The sequence below is a fragment of the Rhinoderma darwinii genome, chromosome 4 (assembly GCF_050947455.1).
Source record: "Rhinoderma darwinii isolate aRhiDar2 chromosome 4, aRhiDar2.hap1, whole genome shotgun sequence".
NCBI classification, from domain to species: Eukaryota; Metazoa; Chordata; class Amphibia; order Anura; family Rhinodermatidae; genus Rhinoderma; species Rhinoderma darwinii.
In genome coordinates this window covers 289,914,626-289,941,484 of record NC_134690.1, presented here as the reverse complement: position 1 = coordinate 289,941,484, position 26,859 = coordinate 289,914,626, and the positions used below count along the sequence as shown (strand labels likewise).

General features: G+C 43.2%; 1 protein-coding gene across 1 annotated transcript; it reads right to left on the bottom strand.

Annotated features, from left to right (window-relative positions):
* Positions 1-2,850: 2,850 nt before the first annotated feature.
* On the bottom strand, positions 2,851-26,814 carry PSMB1 (proteasome 20S subunit beta 1). The gene is made up of 6 exons (XM_075862592.1): positions 26,627-26,814; positions 19,115-19,222; positions 14,027-14,108; positions 7,295-7,424; positions 5,706-5,812; positions 2,851-3,109 (listed from the first exon to the last, which is right to left on the bottom strand). The coding sequence occupies exons 1-6, from the start codon at positions 26,734-26,736 to the stop codon at positions 2,924-2,926; spliced, it is 723 nt and encodes a 240-aa protein (XP_075718707.1). The 5' UTR covers positions 26,737-26,814; the 3' UTR covers positions 2,851-2,923.
* Between the last annotated feature and the right edge of the window lie 45 nt (positions 26,815-26,859).

Sequence of the window (26,859 nt, the reverse complement as noted above, 5' to 3'; positions counted from 1 at the left end):
TTTGGCCAAAATAACACCTAATACCCCATGTTTCATGGATATTTTTACTATGTATACTTTTTTTCAGGACGCGGTCAGGTCTTCTATGCTGGGAGGGCATGATGTGCTGGCGTTTGGTTTGGCATGAAGAGCAGCCCGCCTTAGCTAACAGTAGCGGCGTTACAAATAGGCTGTGATTCGGCAAGATATGTTATGCCTGACGACCAGCACATTATCCCTCCACGTATTACACATAGTACTGACACCCCATGTACTATTCCCAGCACTGACCCCCATTCATCACACATTTATTTCTTATTACATTATCACACACTTCTGACACTTCCATACATACACATTCCTTTTCTACCATACATTCACACCCTAGCACTACACTAAGGCCTGATTTACACGAGCGTGTGCGTTTTGCGCGCGCAAAAAAACGCTGCGTTTTGCGTGCGCAAAAGGCAATTGACAGCTCCGTGTGTCATCCGTGTATGATGCGCGGCTGCGTGATTTTCGCGCAGCCGCCATCATAGAGATGAGGTAGTCGACGCCCGTCACTGTCCAAGGTGCTGAAAGAGCTAACTGATCGGCAGTAACTCTTTCAGCACCCTCGACAGTGAATGCCGAACACAATATACAGCAACCTGTGACTAAAAAAAGACGTTCAAACTTACCATGAACTGCCTGCTTCCTCCAGTCCGGTCTCCCGGCCGTTGCCTTGGTGACGCGTCCCTCTCTTGTCATCCGGCCCCACCTCCCAGGATGACGCGGCAGGCCATGAGACCGCTGCAGCCTGTGATTGGCTGCAGCTGTCACTTGGCCTGAATTGTCATCCCGGGAGGTCGGACTGGAGGAAGGAGCCGGGACTTATCGGTAAGTCCGAACTTCTGTTTTTTTTTTACACGTATATGTATATTGTGATCGAAAGTCACTGTCCATGGTGCTGAAACAGTTTAAGTCTTTGAGCACAGTGGGCAGTGACTGTCTCCTGACGTCGCGTACCCGAACATTTTTTGCCGGGTTCGGTCAAAACGAGTTCGGCCGAACCCGGTGAAGTTCGGTGCGCTCATCTCTAATTTGACACTCCGTTTGGATGTTTGTAACCAGAAAAGCACGTGGTGCTTTTCTGTTTACATTCATCCTTTTGACAGCTCTTGCGTGATTTTCGCGCATGCAACGCAGGACCGTCCGTGTGGCATGCGTTGTTTTCACGCACCCATTGAAGTCAATGGGTGCGTGTTGCGTGAAAAACGCAAGAATATAGAACATGTCGTGAGTTTTACGCAACGCACTCACGCAGCGCAAAATTCACGCATCGTCTAAACAGCCCCATAGACTATTATAGGTGCGTACGACACGCGTGAAAAGCACGCGCGTATAATACGCTCGTGTAAATGAGGCCTAACACTGACATTCATTTATCACACACTTGAGAGCACTTAGTTCGCCACTCCCCTCAAGACTAGTGGGAGGGGCTATCACTATTTAATGCACCCTCCTTCTGCAGCATTTTTTGACCTGTCTGTGTCCTGCTGGGAATGGGTTTTCACCCACCCACTTAGTAAGTATGGCCTTTTTTGTGGTTTTGAAGTTATCTATGTCCCATTTTTTTCTGCTGAACCCTGTACTATCAACTCGAATGCCTGAGGTGGCTGTTCATTCAGGCACCAGGGGGTATAATTGTCCGCAGCTACCCATGTCAGCTCCGGCTAGTAGGACCTACGGCTCTTCTGCACTGATGGCGGGGGAGGGGGGGTGCAGACTCAGAGTCGCTGGATGTGGGTGAAGATGAGTGCACGAACTGCGCTTCACATTCGCTTGCGCTGTCCGTATCGAAGCAGAGCATTTCATATGCTTCCTCTGTGAAAGCACTCCTGGCCATATTAGGGAATTTTAGAAATATGAACTAAAACGAAAAATAACTACGGTAATTTACTTATTTTTTTAAGAAAGAAAAAACCCCGCTACTCCCAAGTGAGCAACGAGAATGGACCGGCGACTAGCGACTCTTCTGTATTTGATAAGTGAGGAAACCCTACCTACCAGGGAAATTCTAAATGAGAGGTGTCATTGCTACCTAACAGGGAAGTCTGGCAATCTAGGGACACAGCAGGGCGATGGCGACCGGGTACTGCGACAAGTGATGTGACAGTTGATGGCTGTGCACAGTTCACAGAAGGGCACCTTGGGTGGATTATTCAGATGCCCAGTGGGTACCAAAGGTGGTGATCACTGGACAGAAATTGGGCAGATGTGAGGGTTTTATAAGATCTCTACTCCTTTCCTTCACAATAGTTCACTACGACCGACTGACAAGCTCTCTCACACACACACACACACAACAGAGCTGATGTCAGAATCTAAGTATGAGTATGGAGATGAGTGGTGCTGCTAATTCTACCGTAGCCTGTTGCAGATCACTTTTGGGGTCTATTCATACATCAAGTTTCTTGCTGCGATTTGTTACCAAATCACTGCAAAAAACACGGTTTAAACTGCACCATGTGTACAGTCCCTTTCAGGAAATTCCTTCTCCTATGCAGAACACTGATTGACATGTAGTACTCCCGATCATTAAAAAAGTCTCCTCAGTAGCTGCAGTGCATATTTTACAGGTGTGTGCCCTAGCTGCTGCAGAACATCATATGGCAGAAATATCCCCCATACTTTTCAAAGTGCTTCGGCAGCAGCTGAAGTTTGTGATATAAGGAATACACCACTACTATGAATGGTGAGAACATTAGAAGTAGCAGCAGGGTTCTGTGACCTATATAAATACAATTACAGGTGTATACAGGTGACATCAACTAAATTAGATGCCAAGAGAACTATATAGAGGTTATTATGAATGATACAAGATAATAATATTTTCCCAAAGTCCATATTTTATTTATAAAGAAAAAAAGGTTACATAGGTAAACAGGTTATCTGACTGGAATTAATCTTTTCTCAGAGAAACAGACTCCTCTCTTATGCCATCCTTGGTGACAATGCTGATTTTCAGGGCATCTCCCGTGTATACGTCTCTTTCTGCTGCAGAAATAAAAACATCTTTCACAAGTTGTAGAGCCTTCTCCAGGGTCAGTGGAAGCTGCTCCACATTCTGCATGTTCTTGTATCCAATCTAAAAATAGAAGCATAGCATTATTTGCAGTATACAGTCATAAAATCTATTACATCCTCCACAGCATCTCCCTTATATAACCCTTGCACGCAAATAAAAAAAAAAAAAAAAGAACAGTAGATTTACTTTGTCTAAAAACTTTCACAAAAAAACACAACGCTTGGTGAATATGTGGACACCAATACATAGAGAATATTGGATTCTGGTAAGGAACAAGCCCCCGTAATCCATTTGGTAGGTTTATTTTAGTATGTTCTTATAAGACCAAGTAAAAGGGCCACTGTAACTGACATGTTGGTACGGTTGGCACATTTATCGGACACTGCTGTAGTAATAACTCATTTGTGTGCATGGTTATGTGACTGGCACAATATTACAGGCTATTCTGTGTGGCAGGCATAGTGGTATGATCAATTTTGTGTGTAATGTTTAGTAAACTGCCATTTATATTTGGCCAACATATCTTTATGGACAGTCTGCAGTGAACACTACAGGCATTGGGTAGAAGATTGCCTTGCGGTCACATCTAAGGATGTGTTGGTATTGTGGCCGGGATAATAAGGGGAGAGGTTGGTTTGGAGAATACATCAATTAGCTTTTTCAGCTATTAGGCCAGGATCACACGCAGTTTTAGGCTCAGTTTTTTTTTTTTTTTAAGCTAAACACAGGACTGGACACAAAATGAAGGAGCTGCATTAATCTTTTCTTTCTTTTAGATCCACTTCTGGCTTTGGCCCATCAGAACCGTGTGTGATCCTGGTCTTTGTGGTTCCCAAAAGGCATTTAGCTGCCCACCCCTGCTATAAGCTATTTCTACATTTTTATTTGTTTTTGAAATAGTACCCATACCTTTTCACTTTCATCTTATTGTTTTTATGTTCTCTAAATAAAGTACTCATTTTAACCCCTTCCCGACATTTGACGTATCCATACGTCATAGCCGGATAGGGTGGGGGAGTCAATGAAAAACAACTCCAATTACGTCCCAAGAAGTGTCCTGCACTTCTTTGAAGCGGCCATAATTTTACGCGCCATCTTTTGACAGCGACACGTAAAATGACAGCTCGTCTGCACAGAACATCGTAATTCCCATTGCAAGCAGAGGGCAGATGTTTGCCAACGTATTGGAGCCGTCTTTTCAGGCGTAATTCGAGGCGTAAAACGCCTCCATTACGTCTGAAAAGAGGTCGTGTGCACATACCCTAACAAGCGCGATCTCGCCCGTTTAACTCGTTAAATGCATCGGTCAATAGTGACCACTGTATTTAAATAGTCAGAAAGAGGGGGTGTACCCCCCCTCTAGAAGCTCATCACGCCCGCAATGCAATCGTGGGGTTGCAATGCTTCCTATGGCAGCCTGGGGGCCTAATGAAGGCCCCCAGGTCTGCCATCTTTGTGCTATTAAAAAGTTCAACCCCCCCTTGAGCACTGTAAAAAAACAAAACAAACATAATTGGTATCACCACATCTGTAATAGTCTGAACTATTACACTAGATCATTATTTAACCCTAACGGTAAACGCCGTAAAAAAAAAAAAAAGTGTAAAACGCCAGAATCTCTATTATTTGGTCACCTCATCTACCACAAGAAAATGGAACAAGTGATCAAAACCTCAAATGTACCCAAAAATGGTATCATTAAAAATGACTGTTTATCCCGCAAAAAATAAGCCCTCATACCACTTAATCGACGGAAAATTAAAAAAGTTGCGGCTCTCAGAATTTGGCGACACAAAATAAATAAAATTTGTTACACTTAAGTTTTTTACTTGTAAAAGTAGTAAAATATAGAAAAAACTATATATATTTGGTATCGCTGTAATCGTATTGACCTGCAGAATAAAGTTAACATGTTGTTTTAATTGCACAGTGAATTCCGTAAAAACGAAGCGCAAAAAACAATGGAGGAATCGCTGTTTTTTTCATTTTCTACCCCACAAATAATTTTTCACATTTCCTAGTACATTCTATGGCAAAATAAATGGTGCCACGAAAAACTGCAACTTGTCCCGCAAAACTCAGGCCCAGATAGTACAATATTGACAGAAAAATTTCAAAGTTATGACTTTTGGAAGGTGGGGAGGAAAAACCGAAAATTAAAATCAAAAGTTGTTTACGACGGGAAGGGGTTAATAATAAAAAAAAAACAACTATTTCCGCGTTATCCTGACATAATCATTAATTGAAGAAGATACTTGAACCAACACCACTAACCGTACACGCCACCAATGAAAAATCATGACTGAGAATCGGATGGATATTTCCACCTGTATGACCCTCAGAGCCAGATGAGGAATGATATTTTTGCATTCTCGGAAGAGCCCACACTAGGCAGCAACGCCTATTGTAAATGTCGCTACTAACAGCGCTTAACGTTTGTGCAGCTGATCGAGAAGATTTTTATAGGGTCACAAAACATTTGTATCATTCGGCTTCTCTCACACTGGTCAACTATGGTTAGGAGTGCATGAAAACAACAATGGAACAATAATTGGCCAATGTGAATGGGAAGTTTTAAAGACTTGGGAAATTTACTAGAGACATTTCTGTTCGGCTACCACAAATCAGAATAATACAACATAACTAGAAAGAATACCTGGTTATCTAGAAGGGGCTGGAGCATCGCACTTGCAGAACCACCAGCTTTGTATGAATCTCTCTGGTAGGACCCTACTGGATCAAAGCTGTACACGGCTCCTTTACCTAAGAGGAAAACTGTAATGTTAAAGTCCTGAACTTAAAACAGAAGCACCATCTTTATACAAGATTAACTGGTTGCCGACACAGGACGAGTATGCTTATCCTGAGCGGCGAGCACTTCGCGCATTAGGACGAGCATACTCGTCCTGTGTGACAGCCGTCCCTGCGCGCGTCTGTGCGCGCGATCGAGAGCGGAACAACGGCTGTAATACACAGCCACAGCCCCGCTCTGACAGCGGAGAGGTGAGAAACAGCTCTCCGCTGTTAACCCTTTGAACAGCGCGATGAAAGCTGATCGCGGCGTTCAAAGAGGGGGGACTGCACATTGATCGAGTCACGGAAAATAACTGACGCGATCAAAGCCCACAACTCATATGGCCAGACAGCCCAGGGTCTATTGAAGGACTCCAGGGCTGTCTGAACATATTTCCTGTTAGGGCATACTGAGGTATGCCCTAACAACTGCCTGTGTACAATCAGTACATATAGATCTATGCCAGTACATTAGTTACAAAATAAAAATCTAAATGATAAATCCCTTTATGGGATTAAAAAAAAAAAAAAAAAAAAAGTTCATTGAATGTAAAAAAAAAAAAAATTAATGATAAATAAAGTAAAAAAAAATACAGAAACACACATTTTTTTATAATACATAAACTTTTTCAAATATAAGTTCCAAAACATGAAATAGACATATTTGGTATAACAACCTGTACAACAAATGTATGACATTTATGATGATCGGTGTACGGTGTAAAAAAAAAAAAAATATTAAAACTGCTGCGCAACTGCTTTTTTTCTGCATATTCGCCAAAATAAAAATGTATAGAAATTAAACGATAATGTATTTGTACCAAAAAATGGTACCTACATAAAGTACAACTGGTCCTGCAAAAGACAAAGTCTCATACAACTACGTCGTACAAAAAATAAAAGCGTTATGAGCGTCGGGATGCAAAGAGGGAAATGTAAAAAAAATTGCTCTGTCCTCAAGGCCAAAATTGGCCGTGCCCTTAAGGGGTTAATGGCCTACTTGTGCAAAACTTCTACTATTGTATTAGCTGCCTTCTTGCTGAAATCCGGCCTCATGCCACACGCTATAATAAACCTGTAGCGTAAAATACTATTTATTGTCTACAGGAAGCCCAGCACAAACGGTGATGGACCGTCATCAATCTGCTGAACAGGCTCCTGCATGGGGCCTTGATCAAAAATAAAAGCCAAAATATTTATTTCACCAGATTAAGTGCTGGAAGTTATCCTTTCTATTTATCCCATGGTTTTGTCCGTTACTGACACGGAGTCCTGTCCGGAGCACCGATAGAATTTCAAGCGTGGCGTCTGAAAAATCAGGTGCATGGTGAGCAGACCAAATAATTTTTTGTACACGAAGACGATCCAGTTTTACGTACAAAAGGTCTGAAGAAAGATAGAATTTGGCCAAAAGACTGAACTGATTAGTTAGAAAAAAACAACAAAACGTACCCTCTTCATCGAGGCCTCCAATAATATTGTACACATAGTAAGGAAAGAAGCGCCTTGAGTAGAGTATTGTGGAAAGCATTGCAGCTATAGCGCCACTTGTCATGATCTTGTTGTTTGAGTGCTTGTACATCTGAAAAAAGAAAAGAAAATAATGCAGATTACAATGTGTTACATTACATCTCTTCCGGTCAATTCAACGTCCTTGATACATTAAGCTTTGTGTTCTTTTACATACAGGGGAACAGGTCACGATTATTTAAATGTATAAAGTAAGATAACTAATGCGTGTAGTTATTTATCCAAAAACTTCATGGTGTGAATAAGAAAGGGTTTTAAAGGATTATTCCAATCTTATAATGTGATGAAATATTTCTAGGATTTGCCATTGCTTTATGATTGGTGGAAACCACACCGAACCTGACAATAAAGGGACCACAACAATGCTTTAGAGCTGCATGCCCTTCTAAGTTTTCCTGCACAGCGGTGCTCCTGGCCACCCAGCTGGGCAGGGAAAAGTTGCAAAACCCTATTTAAGGGGACACAGCTTTAAATCCCCTTCATTTTCTGGATCGGTGGGAATCCCAAAGGACCCATACTGAGCATAAAGTGATGGAATATCCTAGCGATATGCCATTACTTCATTAGATAGAAATGCCCTTTTAATCATTAATTTCAATACAAGTCAACAACTCCAGCAGAGTACTCATACTAGGGTCTACTTAAGCGGACTGTGTTGGAAGAACTAACATGGATGGAACAAGGTGACACATACAACGGGAGAGAAGAATTAAAGGGGCCATCTCATGAAGACAACCCTTGTTCACAAGGCCTGTTTGGGCATATAGATTCCTCAGAGGGAGTTCCGCTGCTTGGGATCTCCCTCTATAAGCCAGAGCGGAGAGCCAGTGGCAGTGGCTTTTGGAGACTCCAGCATCACATGACGGCTGCTGGAGTGGAAATGTCTGGCTTCTTGCGGCTTCACTAGCAAAAGTAGCTGTTTGCTGTGGGTGTCTGATTAGCCAATCACTGCGGCGGCTCCCATATGAAGAAGAGCATTGTCTGTGGCGAGAGAACCCCTTTAACCCCTTAGCGCACCAGGACGTACCGGTACGTCCTGCATTGAAGTGCTTTGAGGCACAGGGACGTACCGATGCGTCCTGGCTAAAAACTGTCACCCTGTCAATGGACAAGGTGACAGAACTGTGACGTCAACTGTTTATGACAGTTGACCGGCATAGTAAGACGGCAGGGGACCATTCACAGCGGTCCCCTGCCGTCGATCGCTGTGATTGGTCAGTCAAAGCAGACTGACCAATCACAGCTCTATGACGTGTGTATGTGATGACGCTGGCTCAGAAGCTGAGCCAGCGTTATCACCGCCGGGAAATCACTGTCCGACGCCCCTCTGCAACGGCCAGGACCGGAGCTAGGCTCCGATCCGGCCGATTAACCCCTTCGATGCATCGATCAACGTGATCGATGCATCGAAGTGGCTTGTAGCCTGTCGGCAACCACGATGGTTGCCACGGGCGCGGGTGTCAGCTGTTTGTCACAGCTGACATCGTGCCCTAACGGCCAGGACCGGAGCAAGGCTCCGATCCGGCCGATTAACCCCTTAGATGCAGCTATCGCTGCATCTAAGTGATTAGATCGTTCCCTATGGTTGCTAATAACAACCATCGCACCCGCGAGTGTTCCGATGGTTGCTATGGCAACCATAGCCTAACAATCGCTTCCTAGTACGGAAGCCTATTAGGCCCCGCCGGGAGGCGAAGCCTAATAGGCTTGCTGTCAGTGAATAGCTGACAGCTCTAATACACTGCACTATGTAGGTAGTGCAGTGTATTAGAATAGCGATCAGGGCTTCATGCCTTCAAGTTCCCTAGTGGGACAAAAAAAAAAAAAGTTAAAACAAGTTAATAAAAATTTTGTAAAAAAGTTAAAAAAAATAAAGTTTCATGTTAAAAAACACTAACAGCCTTTTTTCCTATAAGAAGTCTTTTATTATAGGAAAAACCAAAAAACATAAAAAAAAGTACACATATGTGGTATCCCCACATCCGTAACGACCCAAACTATAAAAATATCACGCTATTTTACCCCTACCGTGAACACCGTAAAAATTTTTAATAAAAAACTAATCCAGAATCGCTGTTTGTTAGTCACTACCTCTCGCAAAACAGAATAAAAAAAGGGATCTAAAACTTGCATGTACCCCAAAATTATACCATTAAAAAACGCAGCCCGTCCCGCAAAAAACAAGCTCTCCCACCGCTTTTTTGACGGAAAAATAAAAAAAGTTATGGCTCTCAGAATCTGGTGACACCAAAAATAAATTTGAAACAAAAAAGTGATTTTATCGTGCAGACGCTTCAAAGCATAAGAAAAACTATATACATATGGTATAACCGTAATCGTACCGACCAGCAGAATAAAGTAAAATTGTCATTCATAGCGCATGGCGAACGCCGTAAAAAACATAAATAATACAAAACATCAGAATTGCAGGTTTTTGGTCACCTGGCTTGCCAAAAAAATGAAATACAAAGTGATCAAAAAATCGCATATACCCCAAAATGGTACCAATGAAATCTACAGATTGTCCCGCAACAAATAAGCCCTCACACGGCTCTGGTGGAGAAAAAATAAAGACGTTTTGGCTCTTAGAATATGACGACGCAAAATGTGCAAAGTGTCCAAAAGCGGATAAGATCGGGCGCCATTTAATAGTGCGACACCGGCCACATATCTGTGGATAATTATTTATTTACCCCATTATTATACTCTCTTATTATACCCCTGATGTTCCCCGCACAGCTTACATATTCCCCCACATCATAACCGAAATACCAGCAAAACCCCAAACAAAACAACTAGCGAGCAAAATCCACGCTCCAAAAGCCAAATGGTCCGCCCTGCAGCGTGCCCAAGCAGCAGTGTACGTCCACATATATGGCATCGCCATACCCGGGAGAACCCGCTTAACAGTTTGAGGTATTTGTCTTCAGTGGCACGAACTGGGCACAAAATATTGTGCCCTAAAATGGCACATACCTGTGGAAATTTGCAATTTTCACTTTGCACCATCCACTGAGCATTCATTTCTAATAGAAAAAAAAAACCTGTGTGGTCAAAATGCCTTGAGGGGTGCAGTTTCCAAAATGGGGGTCACTACTTGGGGGTTTGTTTTACTATTTCACCTCCGAGCCCTGCCGTTGTGGGCTAATGCTGCGAAAATCACCAAAATAGGTCTCACATGCGCCTGTCACTCCTAAGCTCTGTCATATGTCCAGGCAAATGATAAATGCCTTGAGGGGTGTAGTTTACAAAATGGGGTCGCTTCTCATGGTTTTACACTCTACTCTGGTACCTAAGGGAGCTCTGCAAATGCGACATGGCGCCCCTACACCAGTCCAGCAAAATCTGTGCTCTAAAAGCCACATGGCACTCCTTCAATTTTGAGCTCTGCCATGTGCCCAAACAGCAGTTTAGGGCCACACATGGGGTATTGCCGTACTCGGGAGAAATTGGGTAACTAAATATTTTTGGGGAAAAAAATAATTTTTCATTTTTACTGCCTCATTCTAATACAATCTATGAAACACCTGTGGGATCAAAATGCTCAGTACACCCCTAGATGATTACCCTGAGGGGTAAAGTTTCCAAAATTGAGTCACTTCTCAGGGGTTTCTACTGTACGGGTACCTCAGGGGCTCTGCAAATGCGACATGGCGCCCAAAAAACAATCAACCAAAATCTACATGCCAAGTAGCACTCCTACCATTCTGAGCCCTGCGGTGTATCCAAGCAGCAGTTTATAACCACATATGGGGTATTGCCGTACTCGGGAGAAATTGCTTTACAATTGTTGGGGCGCTTTTTCTCCTTTATTCCTTGTGAAAATTAAAACAATTCAACATTTTAGTGGAAAGAATGTAGATTTTTCATTTTCACTGCATAATCCCAATAATTCAGCAAAAAAACTGGGGTCAAAATGCTCACTATACCGCTAGATAAATTCCACGAGGGGTATAGTTTCCCAAATGGGGTCACTTTTGCACTATTTTGGCCCCTCAGTGGCTTTGCAAATGTGACATGGGGCCGCAAACCATTCCAGCAAAACTTGAGCTCCAAAAGTCAAATGGCGCTCCGTCCTTTCTAACTTCCGCCATGTGTCCAAACAGCAGTTTATTACCACACATGGGGTATTGCTGTGCTCAGAAGAGTTTGCTTTACAAATATTGGGGTGTTTTTTCTCCTTTATCTGTTTAAAAATTAAAAAATCTGAGCTAAAACTACATTTTATTAGAAAAAAATTAGATTTTCAATTTTACGGCATAATTCCCATAAATTCAGCAAAAACCGTGTAGGGTCAAAATGTACACTATACCCCTAGAAAAATTCCTTGAGGGGTGTAGTTTCCAAAATGGGGTCACTTTTGGGGAGTTTCCACTGTTATGGTCCCTCCAGGGCTTTGCAAACACGACATGGCACCGAAAACCATTCCAGCAAAATCTGCGCTCCAAAATCCAAATGGCCCTCGTTCCCTTCTGAGCCCTGCTGTGGGTCCAAACAACAGTTTATTACCACATATGGGGTATTGCCGTAATCGGGAGACATTGCTTTACAAATGTTGGGGTGCTTTTTCTCCTTTATAAAAACTAAAACATCGTATGTTTTTTCAGAAAAAAAAGTAGATTTCCATTTTCACAGACCAGTTCCAATAAATTTAGCAAAAAACCTGTGGGCTAAAAATGCTGACTATTCCTCTTGAAAAATTCCTTGAGGGGTGTAGTTTCCAAAATGGGGTCACTTTTGGGGGATTTCCACTGTTTTGGCACCACAAGACCTCTTCAAACCTGACATGGTGCCTAAAATATATTCGAATAAAATAGAGTCCCCAAAATCCACCAGGTGCTCCTTTGCTTCGGAGGCCGGTGTTTCAGTCCATTATCACACTAGGGCCACATGTGGGATATTTCTAAAAATTGCAGAATCTGGGCAATAAATATTGAGTTGCATTTCTCTGGTAAAACCTTCTGTGTTACAAAAAAAATGTATTACAAATGAATTTAGTAAAAAAAAAATTGAAATTTGTACATTTCACTTCTACTTTGCTTTATTTCCTGTGAAACGCCTAAAGGGTTAAAATAATTTCTGAATGTGGTTTTGAATACTTTGAGGGGTGCAGTTTTTAAAATGGGGTGTTTTATAGGGGGTTTCTAATATATAAGGCCCTCAAAGCCACTTCACAACTGAACTGGTCCCTGAAAAAAAATCGCCTTTTGAAATTTTCTTGAAAATATGAGAAATTGCTGCTAAAGTTCTAAGCCTCGTAACGTCCTAGAAAAATAAAAGCACGTTCAAAAAACGATGCAAACATAAAGTAGACATATGGGAAATGTTAACTAGTAAATATTTTGTGTGGTATTACTATCTGTTTTACAAGCAGATACATTACAATTTAGAAAAATGCAGATTTTTGCAAATTTTCTCTACATTTTGGTGTTTTTTACAAATAAATATTGAATTTAACGACGAAATTTTCTCAGTATCATAAAGTACAATATGTCACGAGAAAACAATCTCAGAATCGCTTGGATAGGCAAAAGCATTCTGGAGTTATTACCACATAAAGTGATACATGTCAGATTTGCAAAAATAGGCTGTGTCCTTAAGGGGTTAATACAACTGCACCAATCTCTCCCCCGCACAGCGTGCGTTTGATACTGGCATAGGCTAAGGCCCCATGCACACGACCATATTTTTGTCCACCTGTAAATACGGGTCCTATGTCACACGTATTCGACCAATATTGCACCAGTATTTACGGACCCGTGCCCGTAAATACGGGTCCGGTGTCACCCGTATTCCACCCGTATTTATGGGCACGTTTTCGCTGCAAAATTACACTGCAGTAATCGGCAGCCCCTTCTCTCTATCAGTGCAGGATAGAGAGAAGGGGCAGCCCTTTACGTAGTAAAAGTAATTCATACTTACCCGGCCGTTGTCTTGGTGACGCGTCACTCTCTTGACATCCAGTCCGACCTCCCTGGATGACGCGCAGTCCATGTAACCGCTGCAGCATGTGATTGACCTGTGATTGGCTGCAGCGGTCACATGGGCTGTAACGTCATCCTAGGAGGCCGGACTGGAGGAAGAAGCAGAGAGTTCTGGGTAAGTATAAACGCCTTTTTTTTTTTTTTACAGCTTTATCTATATTGTGATCGGTAGCCACTGTCCCTGGTGCTGAAGGAGTTACTGCCGATCGTTTAGCTCTTTCAGCACCCTGGACAGTGACTATACACCGACGTCGCCTAGCAACACTCCCGTAATTACGGGTGCACACACGTAGTCACCCGAAATTACGGGAGTCCCATAGACTTCTATGGACCTGCACGTGCCGTAATTACGGCCTGAAATAGGACATGTTCTATAATTTTCAATGGCACGGGCAACTTCCCGTAAGCATACGGGGAGGTAACCGTGGCCAATAGAAGTCTATGGGGCCGTAATTACGGGCGTTTTTACGTTCGTGTGCATGGGGCCTAAAACCAACGCCACTTTTACAGACACATTTGCTTGTCTGAAAAAATGGTGCGGTATCATCATAAAAATAGTGTTTGGCCCGGATGTCCTATTTTTCAATGTATTTATGCCAGAAAACTAGTAAATAATTAGATATATCTGCTCTAATATTTATAAAAGCGGAAGACAAAGCGAGTAATTTACCTTTAACCTAGCTTCAATTATTTTAGTCAGTGTGAGGCAGTCCCCATGAAATCCACTGCAGCCGATGACTGTTTTATCTGTCCTGTGGCAGCCAGGAAAAAAAAAAGGAAAGTATTTATTACACAGACACTGCTGACGACACATCACTGGGAGGTAAAAGAAGGTGAAATCATTCAGCAACTACCAGAGTATTTAGTACGAGACATAACATTAACTCTGAATGTGCGATGATTGTGAAGCTTCCCTGAGAGTAAATACGGATACACATTGTAATGTTTGAGAGCAGAAGTTCTTGGAAGCTTTCAATGAGTGGACCAGAAGTCAAAAAACAGGGACTGAAGGCAATGCCTCAGCTGGTCGATGGCTATTCTATGCTGGGACTGAGCCAAGGGTTGTTCGACGTATGCAGGCAAAAATCTATACATAGCAGATAACGTAGATCAGAGATCAAGTCAGATCTCTCAACGTACAGCACAATGCACGAGTATGGGCAACTTACAAAGTATTACGTAGGTGCTAATAAATAGACCAGAGTATAAAGACTCTGTTCAGGCTTAGCGTGGTCTATGCACACACTTGATAGGCAGATCGTGGCTTCCGTCGCAAGATTGACACCAGCGGTGCCCGACGAGCCCCAATAACTTAACCAGGGATCCGTCGGGTTCCGCAGATCTATATGTGTTTATCATCCAGACTCTGTGAACACTGTACCCTACTTACGGTTCTGTGCCACAGTGTCTCTCCAACGCTCTACTCCCTCCTGCACGATCATTTTACTGCTAAGGCTACGTATGTTCTCATCTGCCGAGGTAGTCGTCATTTTAACTGGAAAATTAGCACTGGAGTCAGCACTATTTTTACCTGGAAATTTGATGAAATCTATGACAGACTACGATTGGAACCTCCAATGCAAAGGAGAACATGGCCTTAGCAGTAACATTTTCGTGCAGAACGGATGAGGGAGCAGAAGTAAAGACACTGGAAAGAACAATAAGTAGGATACAGTGTTCCCACAGGGTCTGGATGATAGACGCATATATACAAGCATGGGATTGTAAAAAACAAAACCACAGCTACAACATAGGTCAGGAAAAAGGCTGAAGTCTTTCCATACCAAGAAAACCCCTCAAGGCGTTCGAAGATTATATCCAAAATGTCTTTAATGGAATGGTGTCATGATTATTTATTTTACTATTATTGATTTGTGTTTTTTATGCAATACAATGTTGTATTTATTTTTCGTCAAAAAATAAATCAATTTTTTAGTTAAACCTTTTTACTTAACTGGGAGCTGCCATGTTTGTGGCGGGGGAGCTAGCTGCGCCCCCCCCCCCCTTTCACGAGCCCCCCGCTGACTTGCTGTAACTTCTCCCCCTCCCAGAAGGCTGTCAGGAGAGGGAGAATAGAAATCATAAAACACTTTTTTCCAAATATCTATCTACGTTTATAGTATAGTTCTAGGCTGGCAGGGTATGTGTGTTTTTTGTTTTTTTTTGAGTGGCTGCATGTGTGGGGGAGCTCCGTGAGGCTCCAGAATTATTAATAACTATTAATATTTCTCTAGTCTCCATCCCAGTTCATTGACCTCTAGATTTTTTTGCAGCGCAGGGGAAAGACAGATGTCTGCGGTAAGTGAGTATAAGTATTTCTATTTTTCATATTACGAACTTTTTATCTTTTTTGTTTTGCAGGTTCTGCTGGACCTATTGGACTACTGCAATGATCTACATTTTTTTTTCTTCTTTTAAATAAATAAAATGGTGGAAGAGGGTTGTGTGGTGGAGTTTTTATTTCAATAAAAAATATTTTCTTAGGTCTCTATTTTAATACGTTATTAGCGCCTTATTAATGGCAGTTGTCTATTTGACAGCATCCATTGCTAAGGCGGGGCTTAGTATTACCCAGTAAAAAGGCTAGCACTAACCCCCATTATTACCCGATACCCACCACCACCAGGGGTGCAGGGAAGAGCCGGGTAGAATCCAGTACCCGAAAATCTGTAGTGATGGTCAGGCACTGGGACGACCACAGGCTGGTGTTATTAGGCTGGGAAAGGCCAAAACACAGTGGCCCTTCCCACCCTGGTAATGCTAGGCTGCTGCTGCTTCATTGTATCTGGCTGGTTATTAAAAACGGGGGGCACCCCACGTAGTTTCTTAATTAATAACTGACGAAAATGACAGGCCCCCCCCCCCCCCCCCCATTTTCATAAGCAGCCAGATACAACACAGCAGCAGCAGGCTAGCATGACCAGGGTGGGAAGGGACACTGTTTTTGGCCCCTCCCAGCCTCATAATTCCAGCCTGCGGCCGCTCCGTTGCCCAACCATCGCTACAGATGGTCGGATGCCGGATTATACTTGGCTCTTCCCGATACCCCTGGTGGCGGTGGGTACTGGGGTAATAATGGGGGGAGGGGTTAGTGCTAGCCTTTTTACTGGCTACCACTGAGCCCCACCTTAGTAATGGACGTCGTCAAACAGACAAATGCGATTACTAAGGTGGTAATAAAGTATTAAAAAACCGACATAACTCCCTGTCTACACAGATTTTTAATGCGGAAACCACGTCGCAATCAGCGCCATAAAACCCCGAAATTGCCCTGCATTGATTTCAATGTGATGCAGAGCAGTCTTCTTCCTGGGCGGATTAGGCCACTCGCGGGGAAAAAAAAGCAGTGTCCTTTCTTGGCGCAGCTTCCGCCTCTGACCTCCTATTGAAATTAACGGGAGACAGAAAAAACCTGTGGCGCTCTTTTCCAAGCGTTTTTTTTGTTTGCAGTCCTTACAATAGATTTATTGTCCTCAGGCAAAAAACGCACTGAAAACCGTAGACAAAAAGCTGTGTGAACTGGGCCTAAGAGTGTATACACCCACGGCTTTTGCCACGTTTTTCCCACATTGCCGAAAAGCACATTGAAAAATGCATGCATTTTAAGGGCAATTTTTTCAATGCGGTTTTCGGCCGCACGGCGAAAACCGGACAGAATTTTTGTCAGAAAAAACACAGCAGAATGCAGTAGCAGCAAAATGGGTGAGATTCAACAAATCTCATCCACACGCTGCATAAAAATTCAGAGCAGAAATTTACCTGTAATGCGTATTTTTCGCGTACCGCAGCATGTCAATTCCTGCTGCGGAATGTGGCCAGAATTGCTGTGTTTTTCAGAGATGTCACCATCTCCCAGCATTGAGTAAAATGCAGCAAAACACAAACCATTTCCTTCCGTAAAAACTGCAGGAAATGGAGCGTTTTTGCCGCAGCGGAATGTCTGCTATTTTCAACGCAATTGCTGCAGAAATTTTCTGCAGCAATTCCATTGTGTGTGGACAAGCCCTTAGCCTTTTAGTTTGTGCTTTAGCTTCAGCCAACTACCATTTGTACAATCTCTTCAAAAATGGGAGCTGGACAATGCTTAGCAATTTGAAGACACCTTTTCCTGGCTTGTAGCGAAAAATAGGGAGGGGGGGGGAGAGAATCTCTCGCCGACATTTGCAGCAGCTGTAAGTCAGGTTTCTTCTGCCTGATTCACCTTGCTGTAATTCTTGGAAGTGCTCCCTCTGGTGGCCAACATAGGAACACATGACAATTTATTGTTTAATACTTTCCACTTTGTGGAAGGAAAAAAAAAAAAAAAAGAAGCCCAATTTATTTTTTTAAATAATGATAATAATAGGGTCTCGTGCATATGACCGTAGCCATGTGCACGGCTGTGATGTTCGAGTCCGCTGGCCGCATCCATTATTTTCTATGAGCCTGGACCGCAGAACACGGCCGTAATAAGACATGTCCCATTCATTCTGCGGTTCGGGCTCCTGGGCCATGCACGGACCATGGAAACCACAGCCGTGTGCATGGCCCATAGAAATTAATGGGGCCGTAATTCTCCCGTGAATTTTCAGGGGAATTGCGGTCGCAAAAGCAAGTCTGTGTGCATGGGGGCTTAAAGAAACAGTGTCACGAAAAAAAAAATTTTTTACATCAGTTTGATTTTAGTGTTTTATTAAAAACATTTATATTTGTGTTTTACTTTTTTTTATTTTTGAACTTTTTCTTCCCTATGGGGGCTGCCATTTTTTTTTCCATTTCTGTATGTGTCGATTAACGACACATACAGACATGGAATACGGCAGCTACAGTCCCATAGTGAATGCGAACGGGGCCCGTTCCATCCACTATGGTGTACGCCGTCTGTGTGGGAACGGCGCATGCGCCGCTCCCACACAGTCCAAGTTGAACTGTGCGCCGTCCGGCGCCATTTTCCTGTAGACCGGAAGTCGCGGCCGGACAGTAAGATTACTACTTCCGGTCGCAGCTTCCGGACTTGTGCACTTGGAGCGGCGGTAGCAGACGGAGCAGACGGACCGGAGGGAGCGGCGGCGGCAAAAGCAGGTAAGTTATTTCTGTGTATGTAAGTGTTTTACTGTGTGTTTACTACTGTATGTTAACCTACTACACTGTGTGTTAGCTCAAAAAATGGCGACACACAGTGTAGGAGGTTTGACCGTTCAATCCCCTCGTTTCTCACTAGCCAGGATAAAGGAGGGGGGGATTCTGAGAGCTCACTAGAGCGAGTGAGTTTTCTCAAATTTTGCAGCATAAAGCAATGTGGTTGCTTTACCACATGCAATGCTGCAATTTTGGGAATTGCTCCATCTAGTGACCAGTGCTGGGAAATATTATAAATTAGAATCTAATTTATAATATTTCCTGACTCGTGAAAAAAATTAGAACAATGTTTAACTAAAAAAAAAAAAAAATTTTTCTAGTGTCACATTCCCTTTAGGCCCCATGCACACGACCGTGCCCGCAATCACGGCCCGCGATTGCGGGCACGGCCGGCCGCTGACTGACAGCCGCAAAAGTATGGGAGCACGGCCCGCAAAATGCGAAAGAACGGACATGTTCCATAATTCCCGGAACATTTCCACGGCACTGACACCCTTCCGTAGTGCTACGGAAAGGTGTCAGTGTTCAATGAAAGGGAAACGGAGGTTTTTTGCGGTCGTGTGCATGGGGCCTTAAAGTGTGCAACCCCTGTATTTTTCCTTTGCAGATAAAATGAACAGCTGCTTGAAATGGAACTTACAGTTTGTAGCACTTTGGGGTGTCCCTGCTATGGATTGAATACCCTTCACTGAGTCTGGTATCTGATGCAACGAGGGCAAAGTCTTCTCCTGCAAGAGCCAGCACAGTCCTAGGAAGGAAAAGAAGAGGTTTTTTTTGCTGTAAAATCAATGGGATGAATGGAGGAAAAGAATCATGTCATGGGTTGACTGGACGCTGTTTGCATTAGACAGGAAAACAACTCAAGCAGTGTTTATCTGTCCATCATAAATGATCACCACAATGGACACAAGGGCAGTATTAGGTCAACGGGATCCACATGGCCTCATGTTCAAACCAACTTATGCCCCATGCACATGACCATAAAATCGCCCGTAATGGGCCCGCTTTGTTGAACGTGTAATTACGGGCCCATTAGTTTCTATGGCCGTATATTTACAGGAAGGCGTCTGTGCCATAGAAACTTGCCGGAAAAATATTTTACGGACTGTGCTCCAATACTGTATAATTACGGGCACGGTCAGAGCCTTGTGTCAAAAAAATAAATAATTATAAAAATAGTGGTAAACAAACTTTACGTATTATTTCCACAAGGTCATCAAAAAGAAATAGCTAGGTAAGTTGTATTGACTGGGGATTTTCATGCTGAATTTGACCTATTTCAATGCAATGGGTAAAGCCTGCGAAACTCCCAAAGGGAATGCACAAATCCACCTCAAATCTGTTAAAATGTTTCCACTTAACCCCTTCCCTCTTTAGCCACTTTCGACCTTCCTGACCGAGCCTCATTTTTCAAATCTGACATGTGTCACTTTATGTGGTAATAACTCCGGAATGCTTTCACCTATCCAAGCGATTCTGAGATTGTTTTCTCGTGACACATTGGACTTTATGTTACTGGCAAAATTTGCTCGATATGTTCAGTATTTAATTGTGAAAAACACCAAAATTTAGCGAAAAATTGCAAAAATTAGCATTTTTCTCAATTTAAATGTATCTGCTTGTAAGACAGGCAGTTATACCACCCAAAATTGTTTCTAATTAACATCACCCATATGTCTACTTTAGATTGGCATCGTTTTTTGAACATCCTTTTATTTTTCTATGACCTCACAAGGCTTAGAACTTTAGCAGCAATTTCTCACATTTTCAAGAAAATTTCAAAAGGCCATTTTTACAGGGGCCAGTTCAGTTGTGAAGTGGCTTTGAGGGCCTTATATATTAGAAACCCCCAAAAAGTCACCCCATTTTAAAAACTTCACCCTCAAAGTATTCAAAACAGCATTTAGAAAATGTCTTAACCCTTTACACATGTCACAGGAATTAAAGCAATGTAGAGGTGAATTTTACAAATTTCATATTTTTTTGCAGAAATAAATTTTTTGTACAATTTTTTTTATAACACAGAAGGTTTTACCAGAGAAATGCAACTCAATATTTGTTGCCCAGTTTCTGCAGTTTTAGGAAATATCCCACATGTGGCCGTAGCGTGCTACTGGAATGAAGCACCGGCCTCAGAAGCAAAGGAGCACCTAGTGGATTTTGGGGCCTTATTTTTGTTAGAATAAATTTTAGGCACCATGTCAGGTTTGAAGGGCTCTTGCGGTGCCAAAACAGTCAAAATCCCCCAAAAGTGACCCCATCTGGGAAACTACACACCTCAAGGAAATTATCTAGGGGTACAGTGAGCATTTTGACCGCACAGCTTTTTTACAGAAATTATTAGAAGTAGGCCGTGAAAATTAAAATCAACATTTCTTCAAAGAAAATGTAGGTTTAGCGATTTTTTTTCTCATTTTCACAAAGACTAAAGGAGAAAAAGCACCGTAAAATTTGTAAAGCAATTTCTCCCGAGTAAAACAATACCCCACATGTGGTAATAACCGGTTGTTTGGAGACACGGCGAGGCTGAGAAGGGAAAGAGCGCTATTTGGCTTTTGGAGCTCAAGTTTAGCAGGAATGGTTTGTGGAGGCCATGTCACATTTACAAAGCCCCCCACAAGTGACCCCATTTCGGAAACTACGCCCATTGAGGAAATTATCTAGGGGTATAGTGAGCGTTTTGACCCAACAGGTTTTTTGCATAAATTATTGGAAATAGGCCCTGAAAATGACAATCTAAATTTTTTCAAAGAAAATGTAGGTTTAGCTAATTTTTTCTCATTTCCACAAGGACTGAAGGAGAAAAAGCACCGTAAAATTTGTAAACCAATCTCTCCCGAGTAAAACAATGCCCCACATGTGGTAATAAACGGTTGTTTGGAGACACGGCAGGGCTGAGAAGGGAAAGAGCGCTATTTGGCTTTTGGAGCTCAAGTTTAGCAGGAATGGTTTTCGGAGGCCAGGTCACATTTACGAAGTCCCTGAGGAGACAAAACAGTGGAAACCCCCCACAAGTGACCCCATTTTGGAGAATACACCCATTGAGGAAATTATCTAGGGGTATAGTGAGCTCTTTGACCCCACAGGTTTTTTGCAGAAATTATTGGAAGTAGGCCCTGAAAATAAAAATCAAAATTTTTTCAAAGAAAATGTAGGTTTAGCTTATTTTTACTCATTTCCACAAGGACTGAAGGAGAAAAAGCACCGTAAAATTTGTAAACCAATTTCTCCCGAGTAAAACAATGCCCCACATGTGGTAATAAACAGCTGTTTGGAGACACGGCTTGGCTTAGAAGGGAAAGAGCGCTATTTGGCTTTTGGAGATCACATTGAGCAGGAATGGTTTGCGGCGGCCATGTCACATTTGCAAAGCCCCTGAGGGGAAAAAACAATGAAAACGCCCAAAAAGTGACACCATTTAGGAAACTACACCTCTTGAGGAATTCATCTAGGGGCGTAGCGAGCATTTTGACTCTACAGATGTTTCATAGAATTTATTAGAATTGGGCAGTGAAAATAAAAACAATCCTTTTTCTTCAATAAGACGTAGCTTTAGCGCAAATTTTTTCATTTTCGCAACAAATAAAGGAAAAAAAGAACCCAACATTTGTAAAGCAATTTCTACCGAGTACGGCAATACCCCATATGTGGTCATAAACTGCTGTTTGGGCACACGGCAGGGCTCAGAAGGGAAGGACCGCCATTTGGAGTGCAGATGTTTCTGGATTGGTTTCTGGGCGCCTGTGGGCCCAAAACAGTGGAAACCCCCCAGAAGTGACCCCATTTTGGAAACTACACCCCTCAATGCTTTTACCTACGGGTGTAGTGAGCATGTTAACCCTGCAGGTGTTTTGTAGAAATTAGTGTGAACTCGATGTTGCAGAGTGAAAATGGGATTTTTTCCACAGATATGTGGACAATATGTGGTGCCCAGCTTGAGCCACCATAACGAGACAGCTCTCTAATTATTATGCTGGGTTTCCTGGTTTTAGAAACACCCTACATGTGGCCCTAATCTCTTGCCTGGACAGTCGACCAGGCTCAGGAGTGAAAGGGTACCATGTAAAATTGAGGCCTAATTTGGCGATTTACAAAGTATTGGTTCACAACTGCAGAGGCTCAGATGTGAAATAATAAAAATAAACCCCTGATAAGTGACCCCCACTATGGAAACTGCACCCCTCAAGGCATTTTCACCCCACAGATCTTTTCCATAAATGAATGCGCTGTGGATGGTGCAAATTAAAAATTTATATTTTTCCCTAGATATGCCATTTCAGTGGCAAATATGTCATGCCCAGCTTATGCCACTGGAGACACACACCCCAAAAATTGCTAAAAGGGTTCTCCCGGGTATGACGATGCCATATATGTGGAAGGAAACTGCTGTTTGGGCACGCTGTAGGGTTCAGATGGGAGGAAATGCCATTTGGCTTTTGGAGCGTGGATCTTGCTTGGTAGTAGTTTTGTTTGGAGTCTTACTGGTGTTTCCGTTTATAATGTAGGGCATATGTAAGCCGGGCGGAGTATATAAGGGGCATAGTCAGGTGGTATAATAACGGGGTAAAAAAAAACAATAAAATAATCCATAGATGTGTGTTACGCTGTGAAGCAATCCTTTCTGCACAGGCCGGTGTCGCACTGATAAATGGTGTCATTTCTTATCCCCCTTTTGGTCCACACTCCGCGCCTTTGTAGTTTGGGGAATTTTGCTGGGAAAGTATTAGCCTGGTATAATACGGGCACCGTCGCTTCCAGCGGATATGTTTGGGCCCTCCCTTTCCTGGTTCCCTAATTTTAGGTCCTTGAAAAATCGCCTCTTCAAACAGAAGAAATGTTCCCCTCGGGCACAACTGCATATTTTTTTATTTCCTGACTTATTGGAGCCATAACTAATTTTATTTTTCATAGACGTAGCGGTATGAGGGCTGGTTTGTTGCGGGACGAGCTGTAGTTATTATTGGTACCATTTTGGGGTACATGCGACTTTTTGATCACCTTTTATCCTATTTTTTGGGATGCCAGGTAAACAAAAAAACGCAATTCTGGCACAGCTTTTTTCGGTTTTTTTTTATACAGCGTTCACCATGCGTTATAAATTACATGTTAACTTTATTCTGCAGGTCCGTACGATTCTGGCGATACCTAATTTATAGCACTTTTTTATGTTTTACAACGTTTTGCACAATAAAATTACTTTTGTAAAAAGAATGTATTTTTTCTGTCGCCAAGTTGTGAGAACCATAACTTTTTAATTTTTTTGTCGACGGAGCTGTATGAGGGCTTGTTTTTTGCGGGACGAGCTATAGTTTTTATAGGTACCATTTTTGGATACGTGCGACTTTTTGATCACTTTTTATTCTAATATTTGTAGGGCAAAGTGACCAAAAAACAGAAACCCTGGTAACGTTTTTTACGGTTTTTTTTACGCTGTTCACCGCGTGCAATAAATAATATAATATTTTGATACCTCCGGTCGTTACGGTCGTGGCGATACCAAATACATATGGTTTATTATTATTTTTCAATAATAAAGGACTTGATAAGAGTAAAAGGGGGATTGTGTTTTATTTGATTACTTGAAACTTTTACTGTTTTCAAACTTTTATTTTGTGCACTTTTTTTTACACTTTTTTTACACTTTTTCTCAAGTCCCACTAGGGGACTTGAAGTTCCAACGGTCAGATATTTTTTTTTCTAATACATTGCACTACCTATGTAGTGCAATGTATTAGATCTGTCAGTCATTCACTGACAGCAAGCCGATTAGGCTTCGCCTCCCGGCGGGGCCTAAATCGGCTTCCGTAATGGCAGAGCAGGAGACCATTGTGTCTCCTGTTGCCATAACAGCAGTCGCCAGTCCCGATTGCCTGTCAGGGCTGGCGATCTGCTAGTAACCGCTACGATGCAGCAATCGCTTTCGATTGCTGCATCGAAGGGGTTAATGGCAGGGATCGGAGCTAGCTCCGGTTCCTGCCGTTACAGGTGGATGTCAGCTGTACAGTACAGCTGACTTCCACCGCTGATGACGCCGGATCAGCTCCTGACCCGGCGCCATCTTGCCGACGGCTACGGAAGCCGATCAGGCACCGCCGCCGGGCGGATCTTGACCGGCTTCGGTGCTAGGCAGACCGGGAGGCCAGTATTAGGCCTCCGGTTGCCATTGCAGCCACCGGAACCCCGGCAATTTCATTACTGGGGTTCCGATGAGCTGCAAACACCTTAAGTGCAGCGATCGCGTTTGAGCGCTGCACTTAAGGGGTTAATGGCGGGGATCGAAGCTAATTTCGGTCCCCGCCGTTACAGCCGGATGTCAGCTGTAAGATACAGCTGAGATCCGGTGATGATGGGACCGGCTCAGCTTCTGAGCCGGTCCCAAACATTTGGCGTACATGTACGGCAAGATGCGGGAAGTCAGTACTTTCCATGACGTACATGTACGGCAAATGTCGGGAAGGGGTTAAAGAGGCTCTGTCACCAGATTTTGCAACCCCTATCTGCTATTACAGCAGATCGGCGCTGCAATGTAGATAAGAGTAACGTTTTGTTTTTTTTTTTTAAAACGAGCATTTTTGGCCAAGTTATGACCATTTTTATATTTATGCCAATGAGGCTTGCAAAAGTACAACTGGGCGTGTTTAAAGTAAAAGTCCAAGTGGGCGTGTATTATGTGCGTAAATCGGGGCGTTTTTACTTATTTTACTAGCTGGGCGTTGTGAATAGAAGTGTATGATGCTGACGAATCAGCATCATCCACTTCTGTTCGTTAACACCCAGCTTCTGGCAGTGCAGACACACAGCGTGTTCTCGAGAGATCACGCTGTGACGTCACTCACTTCCTGCCCCAGGTCCTGCATCGTGTCAGCCACATCGGCACCAGAGGCTACAGTTGATTCTGCAGCAGCATCAGCGTTTGCAGATAAGTAGCTACATCGACTTACCTGCAAACGCCGATGCTGCTGCAGAATCAACTGTAGCCTCTGGTGCCGATGTGTCCTCGCTCGTCCGACACGATGCAGGACCTGGGGCAGGAAGTGACGTCACAGCGTGATCTCGCGAGAACACGCTGTGTGTCTGCACTGCCAGAAGCTGTGCGTTGTGAAGAGCAGTGGATGATACTTCTCATCAGAACGCCCAGCTAGTAAAAGTAGTAAAAACACCCAGATGTACACACACACACAATACACGCCCACTTGGACATAACTTTAAACACGCCCAGTTGTACTTTAGGCGCTACAAAGCTTAGTAGTGCGTTTTATTTGTGCCGGACTTCCAGGAGAAAAAAATATATAAAAATTTGGAAAAATGAGGGAGGCAATGAATTTAGTTACTGCATGCAATGCCTCCATCTGGCTCCCGTATTAAATAGTGATATCCTACGGCTTCTACAGGAGATGCCTGTACGCATTAGAATTGCTGTGGTTTTTCCAGACGGAATTTCAGCACGGAAAAAATGCAGAACACAGTAGCAGAAAAGTGGATGAGATTTGACAAATCTCATTACATGCGGCATAAAATTTCAGAGCCAAAATTGACCTGCGGTGCGTATTTTTCAGACCGCAGCACGTCAATTCTTGCTGCGGAAAGTGGCCAGAATTGCTGCGTTTTCCATAGGAGATGGAGACATCGCCTAACATCAGGAAAAACACAGCAATTTACACAATATTTTCTGCCGCAGGAAATGGTTCGTTTTTGCCGCAGCGGAAAGCCTTTGGACTTTTAACGGATTTGCTGCAGAAATTTTGTGCAGCAATTCCACTGTGTGTGGACAAGCCCTTAGTGTTACAGCTCTGTGCAGATGGCACTAGCTTTCTACACAACATGCGAGTACCCGGGTGTCTAGAGGAAGCAGATCCTTCTGAAACAGCTCACACTGAATAGGACATGAAAGCTCGGCAGAATTGGATCGGTGTAAACGGACGGCGTACTCTCCTACATTATTAGGACACCCACTGAAAACGAAAGTGAAAGGGCATCAACTAATAAGAGAACATCTCCTGAAACTAGCCAGAATCATCATACCACGATAATCATCATCACGATATAGAATCTCACTGGCAGCTCTGGCACAAGGAAGCCGCGATCAGTGGTCCCGGCAGGAAAGCCCCCTGGTACCGGGAGAGGGATCTTCTCTGCTCGGGTGCATTCTTACCCTCCGTTGAACGTGTAGGGGTTGAATCGCTGCTCAACAGGCCCGGCGTAATGGTAATCCATGTCCTTGTACAGCTTCTGATCGGGAGGCAGGCAGCTTGACAGATACATCTTGTATGACTACAGCTCTCCCCCACAGCAGCACTGCTGTATCACTGTAAAGATGGCGGTAATAGCGCTTCCGGTTTCCGGCATACTTCTTCCGGTGATGGAATCCCGCCCGCCATGTCGCTG